Here is a 19,808-nt window from a genome sequence, read left to right on the forward strand (position 1 = left end):
TCACGAACGAGCGGCGGAGTATCAGACGATTTCTCGATTAAGATAGGGCTTCACCAGGGATTATCCTTGATCCCTTATATTTTCGATTTAGTGCTCGATCAAGTAACGAGAGAAATTCAGGGTGAGATCCCCTGGTGCATGCTCTTTGCAGACGATGTGGTGCTCATTGGCAACTCAAAAGAAGATGTGGGGGAAAAACTGGAATTGTGGTGCCAGACTATGGAATCAAAGGGTTTCAGGCTTAGCAGAACAAAGACCGAATATTTGAAGTGCGATCTCAGCAGCTCTGGGAGAGTTGAAGGGGAAATTCTACTTGATGGACAACCTGTCCCAAGGAAAGAGTCGTTTCACTACCTGGGATCGATACTCCAAAGTAATGGGGGCATCGAGAAGGATATTCGCCATCAAACGCAATCTGGTTGGGGGAAATGGCGTCTGGCTTCTGGCATCCTTTGTGACTGCAAAGTGACGCTAAATCATAAAGGTAAGTTTTACAAATCTGCGATCAGGCCTGCCATGCTCCACGGTACGGAATGTTGGGCAATAAACAACAGAGACACCTTGAGACTGAAGAGTACCGAGATGCGGATGCTGAGGTGGGCTTGTGGACATACGAGACATGACCATATCAGAAATGAGTACGTCCGTAAGAAACTTATGATAGCGCCAATCGAGGAGATGCTCGCACAACACCGACTGCGCTGGTTTGGGCATCTCCAGCGAAGACCGCCTGATGCCCCAGTACGAGTAGGACGCATCAGGCATGCTGAAGGAAGGATGCAACCCCAAGGCCGACCGAAGCTAACTTGGGACGAATGCGTGAAGAACAACCTGAGAAACCGAAATCTCTCACCAGAACATGCGTTGGATAGACAGACTTGGAGGACGGCAATACGCGTGGAAGAGATGGGTTTGAGGTATGTAGACTAATAACCCTCCTCCTTTATTTTCTATTTTTATTTTCCTTACAACTCAATCAGAGAACACGTAAATGCAACCGGGACTGAGTGCAAGTAGGGGGGAGTCCCTTGTAAAGCTGCAGCAGGTGGAATGGTGAAGGGGAAAACACCCTGTAAGCTTCTGCAACCGGGACTGAGTGTAAGTATACCCGCACTAATGGTCAAGAATTCGTAATCCCATTACCACGGTGACTACCCACACTTAGTCCAAAAATACTAACAACAGCGGCGCCGGTAGCGTCAAGTTTTTCTGCCTGTCGTAGTGCAAGTTGTGTGAGGCTCGGACAGGCCGGCGTAAAACCCATGTTCAACTCTTAGGAGATTTTTCTCTAGTCGGCCCGGTACTTGCTACTGGAAATGACTTTGGATTTCGGACCCTGTGTGTCACTAATATTAATCAAGTGTCTTAGCTAGCTGAGCTCATTTTGGAACGAACTGGATATAAACTTTCACTGATTGGTGAGCCAAATACAGCCTCTATGTCTGGTATGTTGGCCATTAAAATTTGCACTTCCGCAATATCAACCAGGAAAACTAAGGCTATCACACATTATGTTGCTTCCAACAATCCACAGCTTACCATGAAGGCCTGGCACTGGCACACAGAAGTATTATGTGAGCTTCACAAGTTGGAAGAAAGTAAGTTCTACATTTCATCATAAAACTGCTCAAATTTAGAAAAGAGATTTCAACAAAATAATTGAAGCTAAAGGAAATTCTGTAAAGAAATAGAATCCTGAAATTGATTGCTATCACTCTTTCTTTTCAACTATGAAACTGTTTTGCAAAACAAAAACAAAATACAGAAACTGGTAACAACAATTTCAAAGAAACCCCCCAAAAATGATATCAACCTCTGATAAAACTTGAAATGGGGACCAATAACTACTCCGACATCAAAATGAGAAGGTAGAGATAAACACTATCTACAGTTGCGCCATAACAGCACCCTCGGTGCGGGACAGCTTCAATCTCAGGTTTTCAAACTCGACGCCCTGCCTCTCTTCCCTCAACAACCAACATGAAAGGCAAAGTTCAACCACATTTTTACTATTTAAACTCCCGTTAAGGTTTTTAATCTTCCCATACCTAGCGAGCTTCTCAAGATTCGCATCAGAGGGATCTTCAGCAAACTTCTGTAGTATGCTCTTAACAGCATCACACCAGATGGGTCGGGCAAGTTTTAGGAACTCATGAAGAGCTGTCACTGGAAGATTCACACTCCCCAGATCAGATTCATCATGGTTCCCTTTTCCGTGATAATCTGATCCTCCGAGCTGGATGAGCCCGTAAGTATCAGCGAGATCACTAAATGCTGTTGTGTTGAACACATCAAAAGAAGAAAGTGAGAATTCATCGCACTAGACACTTAATATTATTATGTCAGAACCAGGAATATCAACCATGTGAAAGTACGTACCTGAAAGCTTTCCATCACTTCTATAAACTTCAATTGCGTGAAGTCCCGCGGCTTTCAACCGCCTGATGACTCCAACAGGGTTCTTTAATGCCCATGGATGAGCCAATGCAGCAACACCACCTGTCTGGCAGATCAATTCCACCGCTTCTTCCGCATTTAACTCATTACCTCTGTATATGAAATACACTAATCATGAGATGTCTAGTAAAAATTGCCTGTATTTGAAAAATTAAAACCAATTCTAATCAGGGAAAGGATTTCAATATGCTTGGGATTACTAACGTTGAGTAAGCTGGTCCGCCATCATACAGATATCGGCTAAAAGCGTGCTTCAAGTTCTCCACATAACCTGCTTCGACCATAGCACGAGCCACATGTAACCTACCAGGAGCGACTCCATCCCCAGCGATCTTGACTACATTCTCCCATTTGAGCGGCATATTAAGGTTGCTCAGCTTCAAAAGCATGTTCTTTGCACGAAGGTAACGACCCTCCCTTATATTAGCCAAATGGTTCTCGAGTTCCTCACATCTTGAAGGCCCGCAACTACCATAATAGGCAAGGACGTGAACAGGTTCCTCATTTCCAGACTCTTCGCTGTTAGTCACCCATATTAGAAATTGAAAAAATACTAAAAGTTAGTTGTGTTACAAACGTAAACGGGACTCTTTAGAAAACTAGAACTGTATTCATGAGAAGAGAAATTATGTGTTCCATGGATGAAGGAATGGACCTTGGAGTGTATATTGTACTAATCTCAACTCCTGGGATTAACCTGATGCCAAGTTTACGAGCAGCTTCTGAGGCTTCAGGGATGCCAGCCATGGTATCATGATCCGTTAGAGCCAGAACGTTCACCTGTGCTGGACACATGGTATTAAAATATATCACTCTCCACTTTTTTTATACCAAAACATAAAAAACAATTACATACATAAAAAGTAAAGGTCCTCCAGGAACGGAGCAGCGGCGAAAAGAAAAACCGAGAATTACAAAACACATAAAACTCATACACCCAACAAGCTTGGAAACAATGCTATGTTAATACAAAGAATCACTTGCTTGAAACTCCAATAATAACCCAAAAGATTCAATGGTAATTTCTAAGCATGTATATAGATTTGTTTGTTTATGACAGAATTAGCTTCAAAATTGCATCATGAATTCGATAAAATTAACTTTTAAGCCTTTCCAAAAACAAAATGATTTTTAGGTAGAGTTTACAAATTTGTAACAAAGAAGCACTGGCTTGAGCTGCTCAAGGAACATTGCACTCCTTCCCTTTAAATAGGCTTTTTACTAGGTCGACTAAACAAATCAAGAACAGGTGAATAGTGAAAATCACCAATGACTGTGAGAAGCAAATCAACCAGGACGACAACACAAATCAAGAACAGGTGAATAGTGAAAACCACCAATGACTGTGAGAAGCAAATCCAAAGTGACATGCACCTCAAATTTCCTGGGGTACTTTATCATTCCTAACATTATTACTGCACATAACTGTGAATGAAAATCTATACCATGTGGAGTAAGTATTCACCCAAAAACATAGCAATGAGCAAAATCACCAATAACCTCCATGGCATTCAGTTTCTAAATGCAATACTTCACACAATTGAGAGAATGAACATCCTCAAATTCAACCAGAAACCACATTGAAGAACTAGCAATGAGATAATTACAATAACCCAAGAACAGAACAACCAAGAAACCAAAAAAAACATATCAATTAAAAATTAAGAAGACCCATGAAATCAAAAATCAAGATAAAGGGTTACTTCACTTACCCCGTTCCTATGAGCTCTTTGAACAAGAGCAGTAGGAGATAGATATCCATCACTGCAGATTGTATGAGAATGCAGCTCAAAAACAACCTTACCAACAAAACTCCTCTGAACACCAAAATCATCAGCACAAGTAGTAATAACAGAAGAAGCAGGTGGAGATATTGAATCATGAAAAACCCAATCATATACATGATTGTGTAATTTTTGTTCAGCACTTATCTTGGAATTATTATTACTCTTCTTCTTACCACCATTGTTCTTTTTCTTCTTATTTGATTTCTTTTTGTTCTTTGAATAACGGTCATCCATTACTACTGATGAAGAAGAAGAAGAAGAAGAACAATCAGAGATTTTGATAAGTTGGGGGTACTTTTTTTTGGACAAAACTCAACTCAAATCGTATCTAGTTGGTGTTGATGTTCTACTACTTCTATGTGCAATCTCTTCGATTCTCTAACCTTAAAAAGGGATTAGATTTCCTTTATTTCTCGTCTCAGGAGATACCCAATTTATCATACTTGTCTGACAAATTTACTCTTATACCCCTATATTTTCTATGCTAAATTCGGGAAAGGGGAGGAATTTGAAAGTATATTGGATTTGGAATATGGAAGTCTTCCATCACTAGACTTGTTTTTACTCTCTAGATTAGTGAGGAGTCATGGTAAATGCACCCGCCTGCCATAACTCTGGGTATGTTTGGTAGCTTGGAAACGGGATAATATATTCTGAAAAAAATTATTTTTATGATAACCTTGTTAATGGTTAGTTTTAATGGTATTTGTCTAAAATTCTATCATATTTGGGGCTAGGTTAACTTGTGTTTGTTTGACTATAGAAATAGGTTAATGTAAATTATTATTTCATAGCCAAATACTTATTTTAAAGGAAAATAACTGTCTAACCCAGGTGAGAATACAGGTATCCCAGATATTTGGAAGAATACCTTAACCTCACTTTTTTAACTTCCTAAAATCAAGGAAGGTTTAGTAATCCTTATCCAGGATTAGAATTGCAGTGAGACAAACACATTTTAACAGTTTTTTACTGGATAACCCAACCTAGGATGGGATATCCAGGATACCAAACACGACCTCTGATATTTGAAATTAGTAATTCGAATCTCTACGCTGACAAAAAGTAAATAAATAAACACAGAATTGGTTAAAAAGACCAAAATCAGACAATTTCTGAGTGAAAAAGACATCTAAATTTTGATACTGTTTAAATGGACAAAAATATAAAAACAACCTGGATGTAACCAGTTTCATCCTACCCATTTTCAAGTACTTTTTCTTATTTTTAATTTACATCAGGATGCATCCAGTTTCATCCTTGCTATTTTTTAAGTTTAAGCCAAGATGAATCCAGTTTCATCCTTGTTATTTTTTTGTCCATTTCACCTATACTAATTTTTACTCGTCCATTTGAACCATGTTTTAAATTTTTTGGGACAAATGACCCATTTTCCGATAAATAAAAAAGATGATAAAGCAAATGCATTATCTAAAGCAAATAAAATTGAAGTCGCATGTTTATTAACAGTTAAATGTTCGAATAACTATTATTTAGCAAATTTTTATCCAGATAGATGTTGTTAATCATAAATTACATTCGATAATTATGTGATATATGTCGTTCTAATATCGTGTTAATTTAATTTTTTATATTTACTAGCTGTGATAAAAACTCATATGGATACAAATAATTTATATGGATCAAAATAGTATTTAAGCCGATTTATTCATTCTCGTAAAATTTTGGAGTCCTGATAAGATGCACATTTCTTCTAGTATTTGCCTTGCACCTCTTATACGAATGCCTTGATCACTCTTAAGGGAGAAATTATCAGATTGAAATGTGGATTAACGAGGAAATAATAGTTCAAAATACACCACATCATCACCATCATCATTAGTGGTTAGTTTTCTATAATGTTTGTGAATTACAATTAATTTTTTATTTTATTTTTTTACTACAAAATATTTCATTTAAGTAGGAGATCAAATTATATTTTGGGTGAGAAAGGATCGAAAGACATCCAACCATTCACCAAATATTATGTCCCTTCTACAATATTTAGCTGCAAGTAGTTGGATGAAAATTCATACTGATGCACTGCGGAAAGATAAAATAACTCGATTATCTGAGATAAAACTGCTAAACTAACTAATTTTTTTTTATTCAATAAATAGGATATAACATTTTTTGCATCACTGAAATGATGCAGATACCTTCTAAGCTTTTGTTCTTGGCCCTTTTAATAACTTCCCACATAAAGAAACTTTTTGCTTCTTTTGGAATCCTTGTCAGAAGTGGAGGGTTTTGCAAGCTTTATAATTGCTCACTTAGTTTCTCATTCATTAGAAACATCACAATGAATCAAAAAATAATCTTTGTGACAAGAGTTAATGATTGGTTGATTCTCTTTTCTGGCCCATGAGAATGTTAGTTTTTGTCACTTCAGGGATATTCTGTTTCATTTCGTTTATTGGTGCAATCGCAAATCTGGCAATAGATTCCTTGTTCAGACTTATATGTTAGAATATTTTAAAACACCTATCCCTAAACCAAGCATTTGTACATATGTCACATTTATGTTCAATAGTGAGACTGCTAGCAACGGATACTAATAGAAGTATTAGAATATTGCAAACAAGATGACCAAGGGAAAACATTCAACACAAAAGTCATAATAAAACACAATATGCTCAGCGAATTCATTATCCTCATCCTCAAACATACTACATATGAGATTATGGTTGGGATTGAATTAACTAAGTCTAACTTTGGAGAAAAAATAATTTCATATAATTTTACGTAAAGATTTGGACTTTGAGAATAACATGAAGATTCCAGATGAACTTGTAAAAAAGATCATGACCTTGATAGTAACACCCAATAGTCGCCAGTGATTGGCTGAACATAACATATGTATTTAGGCACCCTAAAATTACACCTGGACCTCTTCAAGACAATTGGATTTAGAGTTGGGAAAAAACTTGATAGTTAAGTGTGCCCGAGTAGGAGTAATCAAGGGATGAGTGACCTCGTAAAGAAGCTTCTCTTGGATGACCACAACGGTGCCCATTGAAAACGAAACATTATCGAATAACCACAGTGGCCAAGTGAAGACAGTTTTCCTAGAGGGTCGGGTCATTACAAATGGTATCAGATCCTCGATGGATCACCTGTCGGGGATGGGAAGGAACACTAGACGAGTTCGGTCATATGTTTGTTTCAGGTAGGGCAGAAAACAATTAAAAACTGAGGCTATATATAATCTGGAACCGAGGGGGCTCCGACTTAAGGTGGTGGTATTTGTAATAGTATGATTTAGCAAGTAAGATTCGTTGAACGAAATATAGGTAATAGTTTGACCTTTACTAACAATGAGGCCTTTTCAACACAATTGGTTCCAAAATGGGTTAAAAACTCTGCAATTAAGCGTGCTCAGGCGGCAATTTTCTACGAATGAGTGACCTCCTTAAAAGTTGTTGCTGGATTACCGTAGTGGAGGTCATACAAAAACCCACATCGTTGGATAAACATAAAGACTAAGTAAGAACAACATTGATGGAGGATCGGGTCATTACATTGATAATTTTTGTTATTGCTAATTGGTCTAGTAAGATTTTTGTAGCAAGACTTGACAAAAAAGAGTCAGGTTATATATCTGTCAGTGGCAGTTATCGAGATTCTGGTGTTCACGATTTTGTTAGAATTAATAGGCGTGGAGAAAGAATCAACCAAGTCATGCTTCCAGTGCCAAGTAAGTATCTGGATACATGAAATTGAGACACAGAGGATGAGAAGCATTATGAACCAAATGATTCCTAAATCCATGAAATTTTTCTCCATTCTTTACTTTCTAGAAAGAATAGTTCTTAATAACCCCTAAACCAGTTCAGATGCTAATCCAAACCTAAGAAAAGTCTTCACGTTTCTGATAATGAAGAAGATGTCGACTTTGTAAGTATTTGCATGTTAGAATACAAACCCACAATTCATTAGGAGAATTAATCATGCTCCAAACAACTTTAATCAATGAAACTACATTGAATTTCTTTAGGCTTTTAAAACCTAAACCCCTAAAATTAATAACAGCAAATCCTGAACAACTGTTAATATGGGGTATCATTTTACCTGAGGTGTGTACCTACAAGTGTAAAACGGGATGTACAACATGTTTATGGGATAACACAACAGGTTAAAATTCGAGCACAACACGACACATCATGTGGTTTGGTACAACACAGGCACATCACGTTAACTTATTATGTGGTAATGTGCCATACTAATAGGCACACTGCCACATCACAACATGTGGCAAGGGTAAGTACGCAACACATCACAGCACGGTCCAAAGCACCACACGCGTAAAGCACATTAAAGAACGACACATATAAAAAAAAACTTATTTATTGATCGACTAATAGCCTATAGTTATAGCACATAATACACCTGCAACTTAATTTTAATAATACACCTGCAACTTAATTTTAATACATTCGTTATAATGTCGTTGCCTGTATTTGACTAGTTTGACCAGTATAAAGAAAGGTGTAAAACTTATAACATGATTTTGTGAAGCCATGAAAGTTTACAAATACTATTTATATCGCTATTAGCTATGCTTGGAATGTGCGGTTAGTTTTTAAAGTTATATATTGGACGTGCATTCATCAGATGTTTTCTCTTGCCTTATAAGGTTTTATTCAGTTTGGTGAAATGTAATATTTTGAATGTATAAAGCTTTTCCTCTGCTGAATATTTGCTCAGTTTTTTTCTTCTTTTTATGTTTTGTTAATGGGTATGCCAGGATTTTTAACTTGTAAGTTGGACTGGAGCACAATTCACCAATCGGGCTTGCCTATATTTTATTTTAATATATATAAGCTTTTTGGTATATTTTCATTGTTTAATTGAATATTTTCTTTACATGACAATGATCCTATCTTTTGGCACGTAGAGACCCATAAAAAATCACGAGTGTCGGCAAGATCTTGATGTCGACGGGTTATTTATTTCTATTGATTCAACGTGTTAATTATTTACCTGAAATGATTTCAAATAGTATGTTGTCTATTTAGATTCTTTTGATGATGTTTGACTTAACTTAATAATACCATTAAGTGACATCGAATTGCTTATAGAACGTGTGCCGCGACAACGCAACGTTATACAACACATTTATTCATGTGTTGTGCTTGTGGGTTGTTTAAGTGAGTTTGTAACCGACAGTTAAAAGTATGGGTAAAAAAGATATTAACTCGTGAGAAAATGAGTTGTTTGTTTGTACGAGCAGTAATAAGTGAGTTTGTAACCGACAGTCCCAGAGGAGGGTGTACCTCATGAAAGAAAGATAAGGTAGGTATACTTCCCACTGATTCGATGATATGCAGCCGCATTGATGATGATGATCAGGTGTTGTACCTCAGCATCGAAATTAGGATCAGATCACATTTTTGACATCTTATGATTTATTTCTTGTGCTGCTCAAACACGCTAGTTTGCGTCTACTATCATATCATATACATATAGACTAGTACATGCCTATTCCAAAGCCTCCAACGGACTAATGTACTTGTGCCGGCAGCAAGGTTGCCATATAGCTCTGTGGCTAAAAAAATTCCAAATGAAATATTTTAAAGTTAGGAAATACCAAATTAAAAAGAACTTGTTGGGAACTTGGGATAGTGCTGAGCAACTGAGTCAAAGTCTGGTTGCACTGTTAAAGGCAGCAGTGAAGCGTCACTGTTGGTAATAACCGTATATCAAGGACCGAGGTGGCTGTGCTGTGCCAATCTCATCTTTCATGTCTTTGCTTGATGCGTCACTTTCTTATCTTTTGTCTTTCCTTGGTCAAATACACTGCAGCTGCAGCATCAGGCCACTTGAGTGACTGAGAGATGTTGAGATCCTTCTGGCATTGCAGATTTGGATAAGGGATCATGCCTAAAAATAAAAAAAAATAAAAACATACAAATAAAAAAAAAAAAAAAAATCCGACCTACCGGATTCGAACCAGTGACCTAAGGATTAAGCTGCAAACTACTACAGTCCTCCGCTCTACCAACTGAGCTAAGGTCGGTTTGTTGCTTTCTTTACCAGTTAAGCTATATACCATAACAAAATAAGTGTCCTGTTAACAACTTATCCCAAAACAGTTGAACATGGACACTGTCCAGTAAAGACTAAAAAGACTGAAGATTTTATGAGTCCTTCTCAAATGAGCTTTACTATCCACTTAGATTTTACAAATATTTATCATCTCCCTCTCTGGTATTCATTCGAACCTTAATTACATTACTAAGTTACCAACCACATTACTCCTCGTTACAATCTATTTGTCATGCAATCCCCCCATAAGCTTTTCGAGCTGTCTCGCTCTCTTTACAGATTTGAACATACATTTTTAGAGAAGCCTCTGCAAACTTTGTCAGACGGTCGAGTGCCTTTGTCAAGCTTGTATGTATGTTTCTCAAGTTGGAAGGCTTATCACACTTCCCGTCTTCTTTGTCTTCATTTTCTCTGCTGTTCTCCACATCTGAGGATTCTTGAGTCTTCTCGTACTCTTCTATTTGCTTTATTGAGGTTTGTAGTTCAGAAGCGAATGCTCTGATGGCATCTTTGAGTTCCTCTGATGGAAGGGTTTTGATCCCAGCTGACCAATCACCAGATAGAACAAATATAGGTGGAGCTAGAGCTCTACGAGGAGAGAAGGATCTTCGTGCTCTTGAACGTTCTGGAGGAAGCACAATGCAGAGTTAGAGCAAACCATTGAGAGCTTCAACGTAGGATTTATACACACTGACCCAATCTACGAAGTTTGATTCGAAATATTCTATCTCATGCTGAAGGTTGCCAACAATCAGTTTATACGACTCTCCCTGAGTTGACGCCATTGTGGAGTTCTTCACATGGTACGCTAGTGAAATTGTGATGTACTGTGTGTGATGACATTCGAGCATGACCTTCCACATTCGGATCAATCTGCAAAATTCAATTGTCATGAATCAGATATTCGTTACTGTGTAGTTAACAATTTTGGACCTGGCTTTGTAATGTATATGGTATCCACCAAAAGAGCATATGCGTCTCTAGCAGGGAAAACAATTAAAAAAAACAAAAAAATCTAACTTACCCTCGTATCAGTTCTACAAGTTGAGGTTGCAACTCCTCATCCCTTAATTTCTCAATGCGTTTAGCAATTGAATCAACAGCGTGAAGAGCAACTCGTATGCGTGAATGAAGATCCTTAACAATAGCTCGAGTTTTGTCAATGGCATATGGATTTACATCTTTGGCGAATTGATGCCTGAGTTGATCACACTTCTGCTCATACTCTTTTCTGATGTACTCACTAGCCTGCAAGGGAGAGTAGAGACAAGGAAGATAATGAGTGCCAGCCAACTGGTCTTAAGTTAAAAGCTAATTGTTACTCGCTCAAAGCCTCGCATATACATACATAACCAGGAGCATGATAATTGCTGGGAGCCTGGGAGGGTAATCTCTTCATTGTGGAAGAAGTAAGCTGTTAAATGACTATTTTGGGACTTCAGATAATTTTGGTTAAGTTTAGAACCGAAGACTGGAAAGCTAGTCTTCATTAGAAATCAACCCTAGGCTAAATCCATAACTTTATAGTTCTAATCCAATGGAAGGTGAAGAACTGAATTCTCGTTAAAATACAGCAACCATGTTTTATTGTATCTACAGTAAGCAAATCATGACACTACCTAGCATTAACAAGATATAAATAGCAAGAAAAACATGCTTTTACATGGACTGGAAATATGATCAACTAAAAATGCAAGAAAAACAGCTCCTGGTGCACACAACAACCCAATAAACAAGCGAAATATTGGATCAAGGAAATTACCTTCACTTCATCAAATAACTTCCTCTCCCATGCGTACAATCTATCCAAGGTGGATGAATGACTACCTGCAATCATGTTAAATTCTTCGAGAAAATCGCTTCCACTGTCATCCAGATCATCTTTTGATGCACAAGCAAGAGGATTTCGGGATGAAGATGATTGTGAAGATGTCAACCGGTTCCATGTAATAACCTTAGTCGTGTTTTGAATAGGCACTGAAAAAATACAAACAGATAACACAATTCAGATGTGATCTAAGCACTGGCATAAAGTCATGCCAATTAGTGACTAGGCGAAGATGTCGACCTCCTTACTCATAGGGCAGAGCCAGCAGACCAACACGTGTGTTTTCCTTGCCTCCCCCATCCCAGATAGAAGTGGGATTGTCTGGGACTAGTAGGAGGGTTCAGCCATATGGTATGCAAGCCGGTGGCTTACTGCAGCACACTGGTGAGCTGCTCCTCAAAGGTGGGTACACAGTGTAGGAAGCACATGCTAAATGGGATACTTCTCTATTTGGCTCTGAATTTGCTAGCATAAAGAAGAAAATATTGATCAGGCTATTCTATCTATTTCTTTCATTCAGCTCTCAACTCTATTTATTAGGCTATCCTAACACAATTTAGATGTCGTATGCCTATTTGGTATAGATACTAGCATAAAGATATAACAATCTATCCCTTCATTCAGTTCTCAACCTTTTGATTATGCAACCCAGATGAGCAGACCCAATCAAGTAAGCGCCAGTTCGTTAAGTGGCTAATCTACTTCAAGAATAAGTGACATCAAAGTCTAGGCCCTTCCCTGCTCATTAGGCACTAGCAGTTGGATTGCTATTTTAAAAGCATTATGCGTTGTAGGCACAATAAGATAGAAATGTAGCACGAGGAAAAAAAGTTGTTTTGTCTAGAGAGAAAGAGAGAGAGAACATACCATTGGGAAGGACGGTCTCTCCCTGGCAACAAGCTAGATTAAAGGCTGACATTAAAACTGAGGCAGGTGATCTTCCTGTGATACATTTTGTTCATACTTAGCAGCTTTAATAATAACAAGAAAACAAAATAAAATTCAACAGCATATCACGAATACAACATTTTCCACATGGATAAGTAAGATTACCTTTGCCCTCACAGTAGTCAAGCCGGATTTTATCAGCCACCAGCAATCTTGAAACCTCCTTGCCAGATTCCGAAGCTCTAAAGAATTTATGCTCAATATCCTTTATACTCAAAGAAAATCTTTAGCCCTGTGAGTAATAAAATCTGAAGGATCTTCTCTTTCCATCATTTCCATACACTCATCATCATCATCATCATCTGTTTTCGGCTTCGCCCTCATCGATATAGACTTATCCAAAGTAATAGCCTCAGCCTGCCCACTTAGACCAACTTTATTAACACTAATTTCATGAACACCATTCTCAGAACTAGTCCTTACCGACTCCGAATGAATTTCACTATTACTACTACCATTCAATGGCTCAACAACCTCTTCTCCTCTCAACTCTTTCTTCAACTCCTCAAAACAATGGTCCTCAAACAACCCATTATCTCTAACGAATCTCCGCCTCATTCGGTTGAAAGAAATCCCAAGAGGGATCAGCACCAGGTGGTGGTGGTGGATGAAAAGTTAAAGATTCGCCATCAATAAAGCTATTACTCAAATTAGGATCAAACTTAACAGTAACAGCAGCATTATCACCACCACCTGATAACCTCATGTAACTAATGTTTGAATGAGCACCAGACATGGGACTAGTTTCGATAGGCGAAGGAGATGGTAAAGATGAATGAGGTGATGGAGCATTGTTATCAATCTCATTATTAGTTGCACTAGACAATGATAATGGTGATGATTCAATCAACATTTCAGATTGAGCAAATCTTCTTAATGTAATACCAATGTTTCTCAGAGATTGAATGTAACATAGATGAGAAGCTGATAGTGCATACCTTGAATCAATTGCTTGTTTGATTAATCTCTTCCTTTCTTTACATAAACACAGTGCTTCACTCTTGTCAATCCTTGAACTTGGACAAACCCCCATTGTTTTGATTTTTCTCAAAATCTAATCATAACCCACCTCCATTCAAGACTCCATTAATAAGAAAAAGGGTTTAACAGAGAAAGAAAAACTAGTTATTTTAAGTACTCAAACCAGCTGTGTTTTCCATAAAACTTAAAACCCATACTTTTGTAGGCATTGTGATGATGAAAATCCCTGCAAGAAAAAAAACCCAGATGAAAGTGATATTTGGATTAGTCCCTTTTCAAACCCTCGTGGTATACTCTTCCAAAACCCTATACTAATGATGGATTCAAAGTGGGTGTTATCTCAATTTTCCTTTTCAAGTGATTTTGCAGAGATGGAGAAAAGAAGAAGACAAATAGAGGAAATGATGAAAAGGAAAAGGAGGAATCTTTATCAATCTCTTCTTTATTAAAACAGTTGAATTCTTACCTCGTAATGTGTTTTAGTGCTCTGATAACAGAGAAGAGAAAAGAACGTTTTAGACTAATGGTTTGAGTTTTCATCAATAAAAAAAAAACACAGATCTCTCTTTGGAGTGTCGGAGGTGATGTAATAGAAAAGTAGATAAAAACAAAGAAGCTGCTGCACATTGATTTCTTAATGAAAGAGCTCTTTTCTTTAATGGGGCAAAGGACTGGAGGCCACTACTACAGTACAAGGATAACGGCTCCACCATTTACTGAATCTGGGATGGATTTTCTGAAATCTGAATATCCTTACCATGAATCAATCAATCCATCAACTTCTCTTTTTATGTATGCAGTGGGGAAGTGGGAACATGAAGCTAGGACCCCACTCACTTGACTGTTTCAGTTCTCTCTTGTACTGAGTTTATAGTCGTTGGATCGCTTTTTTGTTCATGTGTATGTGGTTTGGTTTTGGCATAATTTTCTTGTGATTCTACCCTGTGGCCTGTGCTCTCAACAAAATTTGAGTGTACAATTTTTATTATGACTCCTGGAGTCACGAACCACCGGAGTAAATGTTTGTCCGGCCGTCAGATCATTTGTATTGTCTATCGCTTTCAATTAAAAAACAACAACAAGCAATTGTATTGTAGACGATGTAAAATGTCCCTAGCTTCATGAGCTTTTGAAGAATTCATGGAGTCTGTATAAACTTAAGGGACCTGGTTTCATATATGAGGTCAGAGGTGTGAATCTATTTAATTTTTATTTTTTTTGAGAATTTGTTGATCTTTATGAAAATCACATTAACATCTTTTAAAACTTAAGTTTTTCGTTTCCAGTATACATGCGCGGGTGCTTTGTTAATGAACTTTGTTCGTTTCTTATAAGTTTGAGGGAAGATATAATTTCCTTCTTAGAAAGCATTAGGAACCTTTACAAATCTGTCAAGCCAACTCAGGAACTCAGTTGATTGAAATTAAATTTAGCTAAAGACATTATTAGCATCTCTTGGTGCATAAGAATGATACCAATCTAAAAACTACAAAATGTTTTCAATTTACTGGTTTATATCTCTGAAACCTAAAGATGACAGTTTTTATATCAGAGTAATCACCCGTTAAACCGTGGAACAATTGATATGCAGGTTAGTAGAATCACAACCTATAGCCATTTATGGCATTAGGAACGTCTGATATTTGAGAATTTCAATTACATTGAGAGAGTAGGTTTTTGTGGATTGATTAGGCTTCAGATTACTTGAACGAACAAAGGATCATCCCCATACTTGGTTTTCTATAATACCTCGGCTAAAAATTGATGAAACAACTGTTAACGATTACATACGTTATCGAATTCAAGTGCGTTAATTAAGAAGTGCATGCTATGCAGCATAAGACATTTATAGCAAACTCATTTGAGCAAGATTGAAACATTATTAATGAATGTAAGCATGAATTTTAGATTATTTAACACATTGTAATTGAATGTGTTAAATAGTGTGATAGTAAAAGTGTGAGAGGATCCCTCCTCACGTATAATTTCCTTCTTAAAAGGCAATATGAGCCTTTACGATTACACATTTGTCAACCCAACTTAGGTGTAGATACCAAAAATCTACCATGCCACGTGGCACAATATTAAAGGTCTAGCAATTTATTACAACGACGCACACTGCATCTCTCCTTAGGATGCTAAGTTATGAAGTTATACATATCAACGTGCGGCGCAATGTTAAAGGTTAAAGTATCAAAGTACGCTACAACGGAGTACACCAAATCACCACCAAGATTGGTTAATAATTAAGCAATAGGTTGTAGTATAGACACATGGGTGTCTCTGTCTGTTAGAGGTAGCTGAGAAGTCTGCACAGCTTTTAGTACAAAAGCGCAGTCGTCAACCACGCGCGCACAACGTACGTGGCATCCTCTGACTGGCGAAGGTACGCGGACAACGAAGGTACAACTTGTACGGAGGTTTCACAGTTCACGATGACACGTGGGGGAAGATAAGGTGGCATCGTCTGATTGGAGATGGTGGGCGACCAACGAAGGTACCATCTGTACTAAGGCTGGGTAGTTTCCAAAGGAACGTGGGTCAGCTGAGGTGGCAGAGTCCCATTGGATAAAGCTTGCGGTGAACGAAGGTACCATTGGTACGGAAGATATATCAGGATACGATGGACCCAAAGAGAGCAAAGATATATCTGGAGCAGAAGAGGCTATAAATACCATGCTTCACCAACAAAGAAAGGGGACTTTGGGGTGAGCTAGAATTAGAGAAAAGACTCATCTCTGTACTTTCTCTCTTATTTACTAGAGCTTCATACTTTCTTTAATGGAGTTCTTCCAACCAAATGTAACAAGATCAATAATAAACTTATCATCTTTACCCGTGGACGTAGGTTAAGATTAACCGAACCACGTAATCTCTTGTGTGTTGATAACTTAGATGCACTTACATTATCTTCTCTCTTAGAGATTTACTTACCGAGTTATCTCTGTTTTCTGAGTTATCTCTGTATTCTGAGCTATCTCTGTTTTCTGAGTTATCTGTTCATTAGAGTTACCTCTTTATTTATCTTATTTGCTTACTCGTCTCTGTATTACAGAGATAACTTTGATTTCTTAGCATCTGCTCTTGCGAATTATCTTTACTTACTTAGTATGTGATCTTCTGAGTAAATCTTATTACGAACGTACCTTTTACTTGCGCAACAATATCAGTTCAACTGAGGTATCCATACTACTTAGTATATGATCCTCTGAGCTGCTCATATTACGTAGACTAAGGGAAATGAGTAGTCACATCAGGAGTTCCTAAGTTTTTCAAGTCCATTACATGATTTTGAATGAACTAAAAATTTAACCAAAATATAAAATGTTTTCAATCTCCGGGTTCATATCTCTGAAACTAAGTGTGACAGTTTCCTATTAGAGTAATCGCCCTTTAAACCGTGGAATAATTGATATCGAGATTAAGAGAATTACGACTTGTAACCTTTTCTGGCATCAGGAGAGAATGGTATTTAAGAATTTCAAATACGTTGGGAGAGTTGGTTCTTATGGATCGACTAGGCTCCATATTACTTGAACAAATAGAGGATCATTCCAATACTTGGTTTTCTCCAATACCTCAGCAAAAAATTTGATGAACCAACCTTTAATAATTACATACATTATCGAATTCAAGTGGGTTAACTAAGAAGTGAATGCTATGGAGTGTAAGACATATTTATAGCAAACTCGCTTGAGAAAAATTGAAACATTATTAATAAATGCAATCATGAACTTTAGATTATTTAACACATTATAATTGAATGATATGCTACTTTTGTTCCGTTTTTTCCTTTTTTATGAACTTCTTTTAGAGCAGTTCCCATGGACTCAACAAACTTGTAGTTTGTTCATTTTTCTCCCACTATGGACTCAACAAACTTGTAGTTTGTTCATTTTGATTCCCCTATGGACTCAACAAACATGAAAAACGGATGGGAATACCAACAAATTTGAGGGTTTATTGAGTGAGGCAGTAGAACAGCGCGCTTGATCGAAAACCGAGCGGTTGAACCAAACACGCTGGCGTGTGATCCAGAAACGCTGGCCTGTGATCCAAAACCACCAGTTTTTCCTTCACACGCCAGCTTCTGAAGTGAATCCTCCAGCGCGTGATCCAAAATCGCCAACGGTTACTTTCAAATCTCGTCGTCCGACGGCTGTTATTCCTTTTGTTTCCTTATAAATTCACTTATCTTCAAACTTAAAACTCACACCTTCATCATCTCTACCTCAAAATTTCACAATTTCATATCATCCCAATACTCACTTTTCCTTCATTTCAAACACGCACTTATATCAACTCAATCTACCAAAAAAAATCTCTATAAATTCAATTTCTAACAAATATGGCATCCTCATCGCAACGATCACAACAACAAACACAACAACAATCACAACAAAATACATAACAATCATAACCAAGAAACACAAGAATTTGTGGCGTCAAGTATACGATGGATGAAGACGAGTCAATTTCGAGGAATTATGTATTATTTACGTTTGATCAAATCAATGGTATTTACCAAGAAAATAATAATTTTGTGGAAAGATTTTACAAAAATTTTGTGAAGAAACCGGTAACATCAATAATCGTGATGCCGAAGGGTTGTCTCATCGTTTTCACACAATTTCAGCAACCATTAGTGAATACGTAACTTTGATCATGAAAATATGGTGCAACAAGAAAAGTGGTAAAGGTGAACCGGAAGTGGAATGAAGTGGAAAAAATCCCACAGAACGAGTTTACAACATGAAACTTGTTTCACCATTTTGAGGGTGCTTAATAAGTTTAATCCATACTTGCTGGAAGGTAATAAAGTGCCTTCAAGATCACCACATGGTCCAATCTCGTAGGATTTTCAGAATGGTGGGCCTACTACCTCAACTGAAGGAACTGGATCTCCATATTTCGGGTCCGAAGTAGTAAAGTACAACACAAGTCTAATCTAGACGTTAACACCAATGTCAAGAGGAGAAGAGGAGGGGGTCAGAAAGCTGGAAAAGCAGCAAGAGATGCATCCCAACGAGCATTATTAGAAGGAGGTTCAAACGAGTTCAACTATGTTGAGCACAAGGAATTCGAGATGAAGATAGAAGTAGATAGAACCAGGGACCGTGGGATTGCTATAAAGCAACTTCGAAAAAGTCATCTTTTGCGAGAACAACACTACATGGATCTTAAAATAAACAAGTTACTTTCCTTGAACACTTCAACAATGAGATAAAAACACAGATCTCTCTATGGAGCGTTGGAGATTATATAAAAGAAAAGTAGATAAAAACAAAGAAGCTGTTGATGCTGATGCTGCACATTGATTTGTTAATGAGAGATCTCTTTTCTTTAATAGGGCAAAGGACTGGAGGCCACTACTAGACTACAAGTATAACGACTCCAACATTTACTGAATCTGGAAAGGATTTTGAAATCTGAATATCCTTACTATGAATCAATCCATCAACTTCTCTTTTTCAGTCGATTGTAGTCTAAGAAGCGGGAAGTGGGAACATGAATCTAGGACTCCAACTCACTTGACTGTTTCAGTTCTCTCTTATACTGAATTTATAGCCGTTGGATTGTTCACTTTTTTGTTCATGAGTATATGGTTTGGTTTACTAACATCATTTTCTATCGATTGTACCATGTGTGTGGCCTATATATGCTCTCAACAAAATTTGAGTGTACACTTTTTTTTTGCCGAAATATCTTAGTGACCATGGAATAATACATCAAACAAGTTGTGTAGGAACACCGCAGCA

At 37.5% G+C, this 19,808-nt stretch overlaps 1 protein-coding gene, 1 non-coding gene and 1 pseudogene across 2 annotated transcripts; all 3 read right to left on the bottom strand.

Moving 5' to 3' along the window:
- Window positions 1-1,645: 1,645 nt before the first annotated feature.
- On the bottom strand, window positions 1,646-4,613 carry LOC113286883 (3',5'-nucleoside bisphosphate phosphatase-like). Its single transcript, XM_026535517.1, has 5 exons — window positions 4,170-4,613; window positions 3,113-3,237; window positions 2,662-2,976; window positions 2,380-2,549; window positions 1,646-2,274 (listed from the first exon to the last, which is right to left on the bottom strand). Exons 1-5 carry the CDS (start codon window positions 4,476-4,478, stop codon window positions 1,886-1,888), a joined length of 1,308 nt encoding a protein of 435 aa, XP_026391302.1. The 5' UTR covers window positions 4,479-4,613; the 3' UTR covers window positions 1,646-1,885.
- Window positions 4,614-10,176: 5,563 nt separating this feature from the next.
- Window positions 10,177-10,263, bottom strand: TRNAY-GUA. Its single transcript is given in 2 exon segments — window positions 10,177-10,212; window positions 10,227-10,263. It is a non-coding gene; the product is annotated as a tRNA-Tyr (tRNA).
- Window positions 10,264-10,401: 138 nt separating this feature from the next.
- Window positions 10,402-14,503, bottom strand: LOC113286884 (annotated as a pseudogene).
- Between the last annotated feature and the right edge of the window lie 5,305 nt (window positions 14,504-19,808).

The sequence above is a fragment of the Papaver somniferum genome, chromosome 6 (genome assembly GCF_003573695.1).
Source record: "Papaver somniferum cultivar HN1 chromosome 6, ASM357369v1, whole genome shotgun sequence".
Taxonomy (NCBI): Eukaryota; Viridiplantae; Streptophyta; class Magnoliopsida; order Ranunculales; family Papaveraceae; genus Papaver; species Papaver somniferum.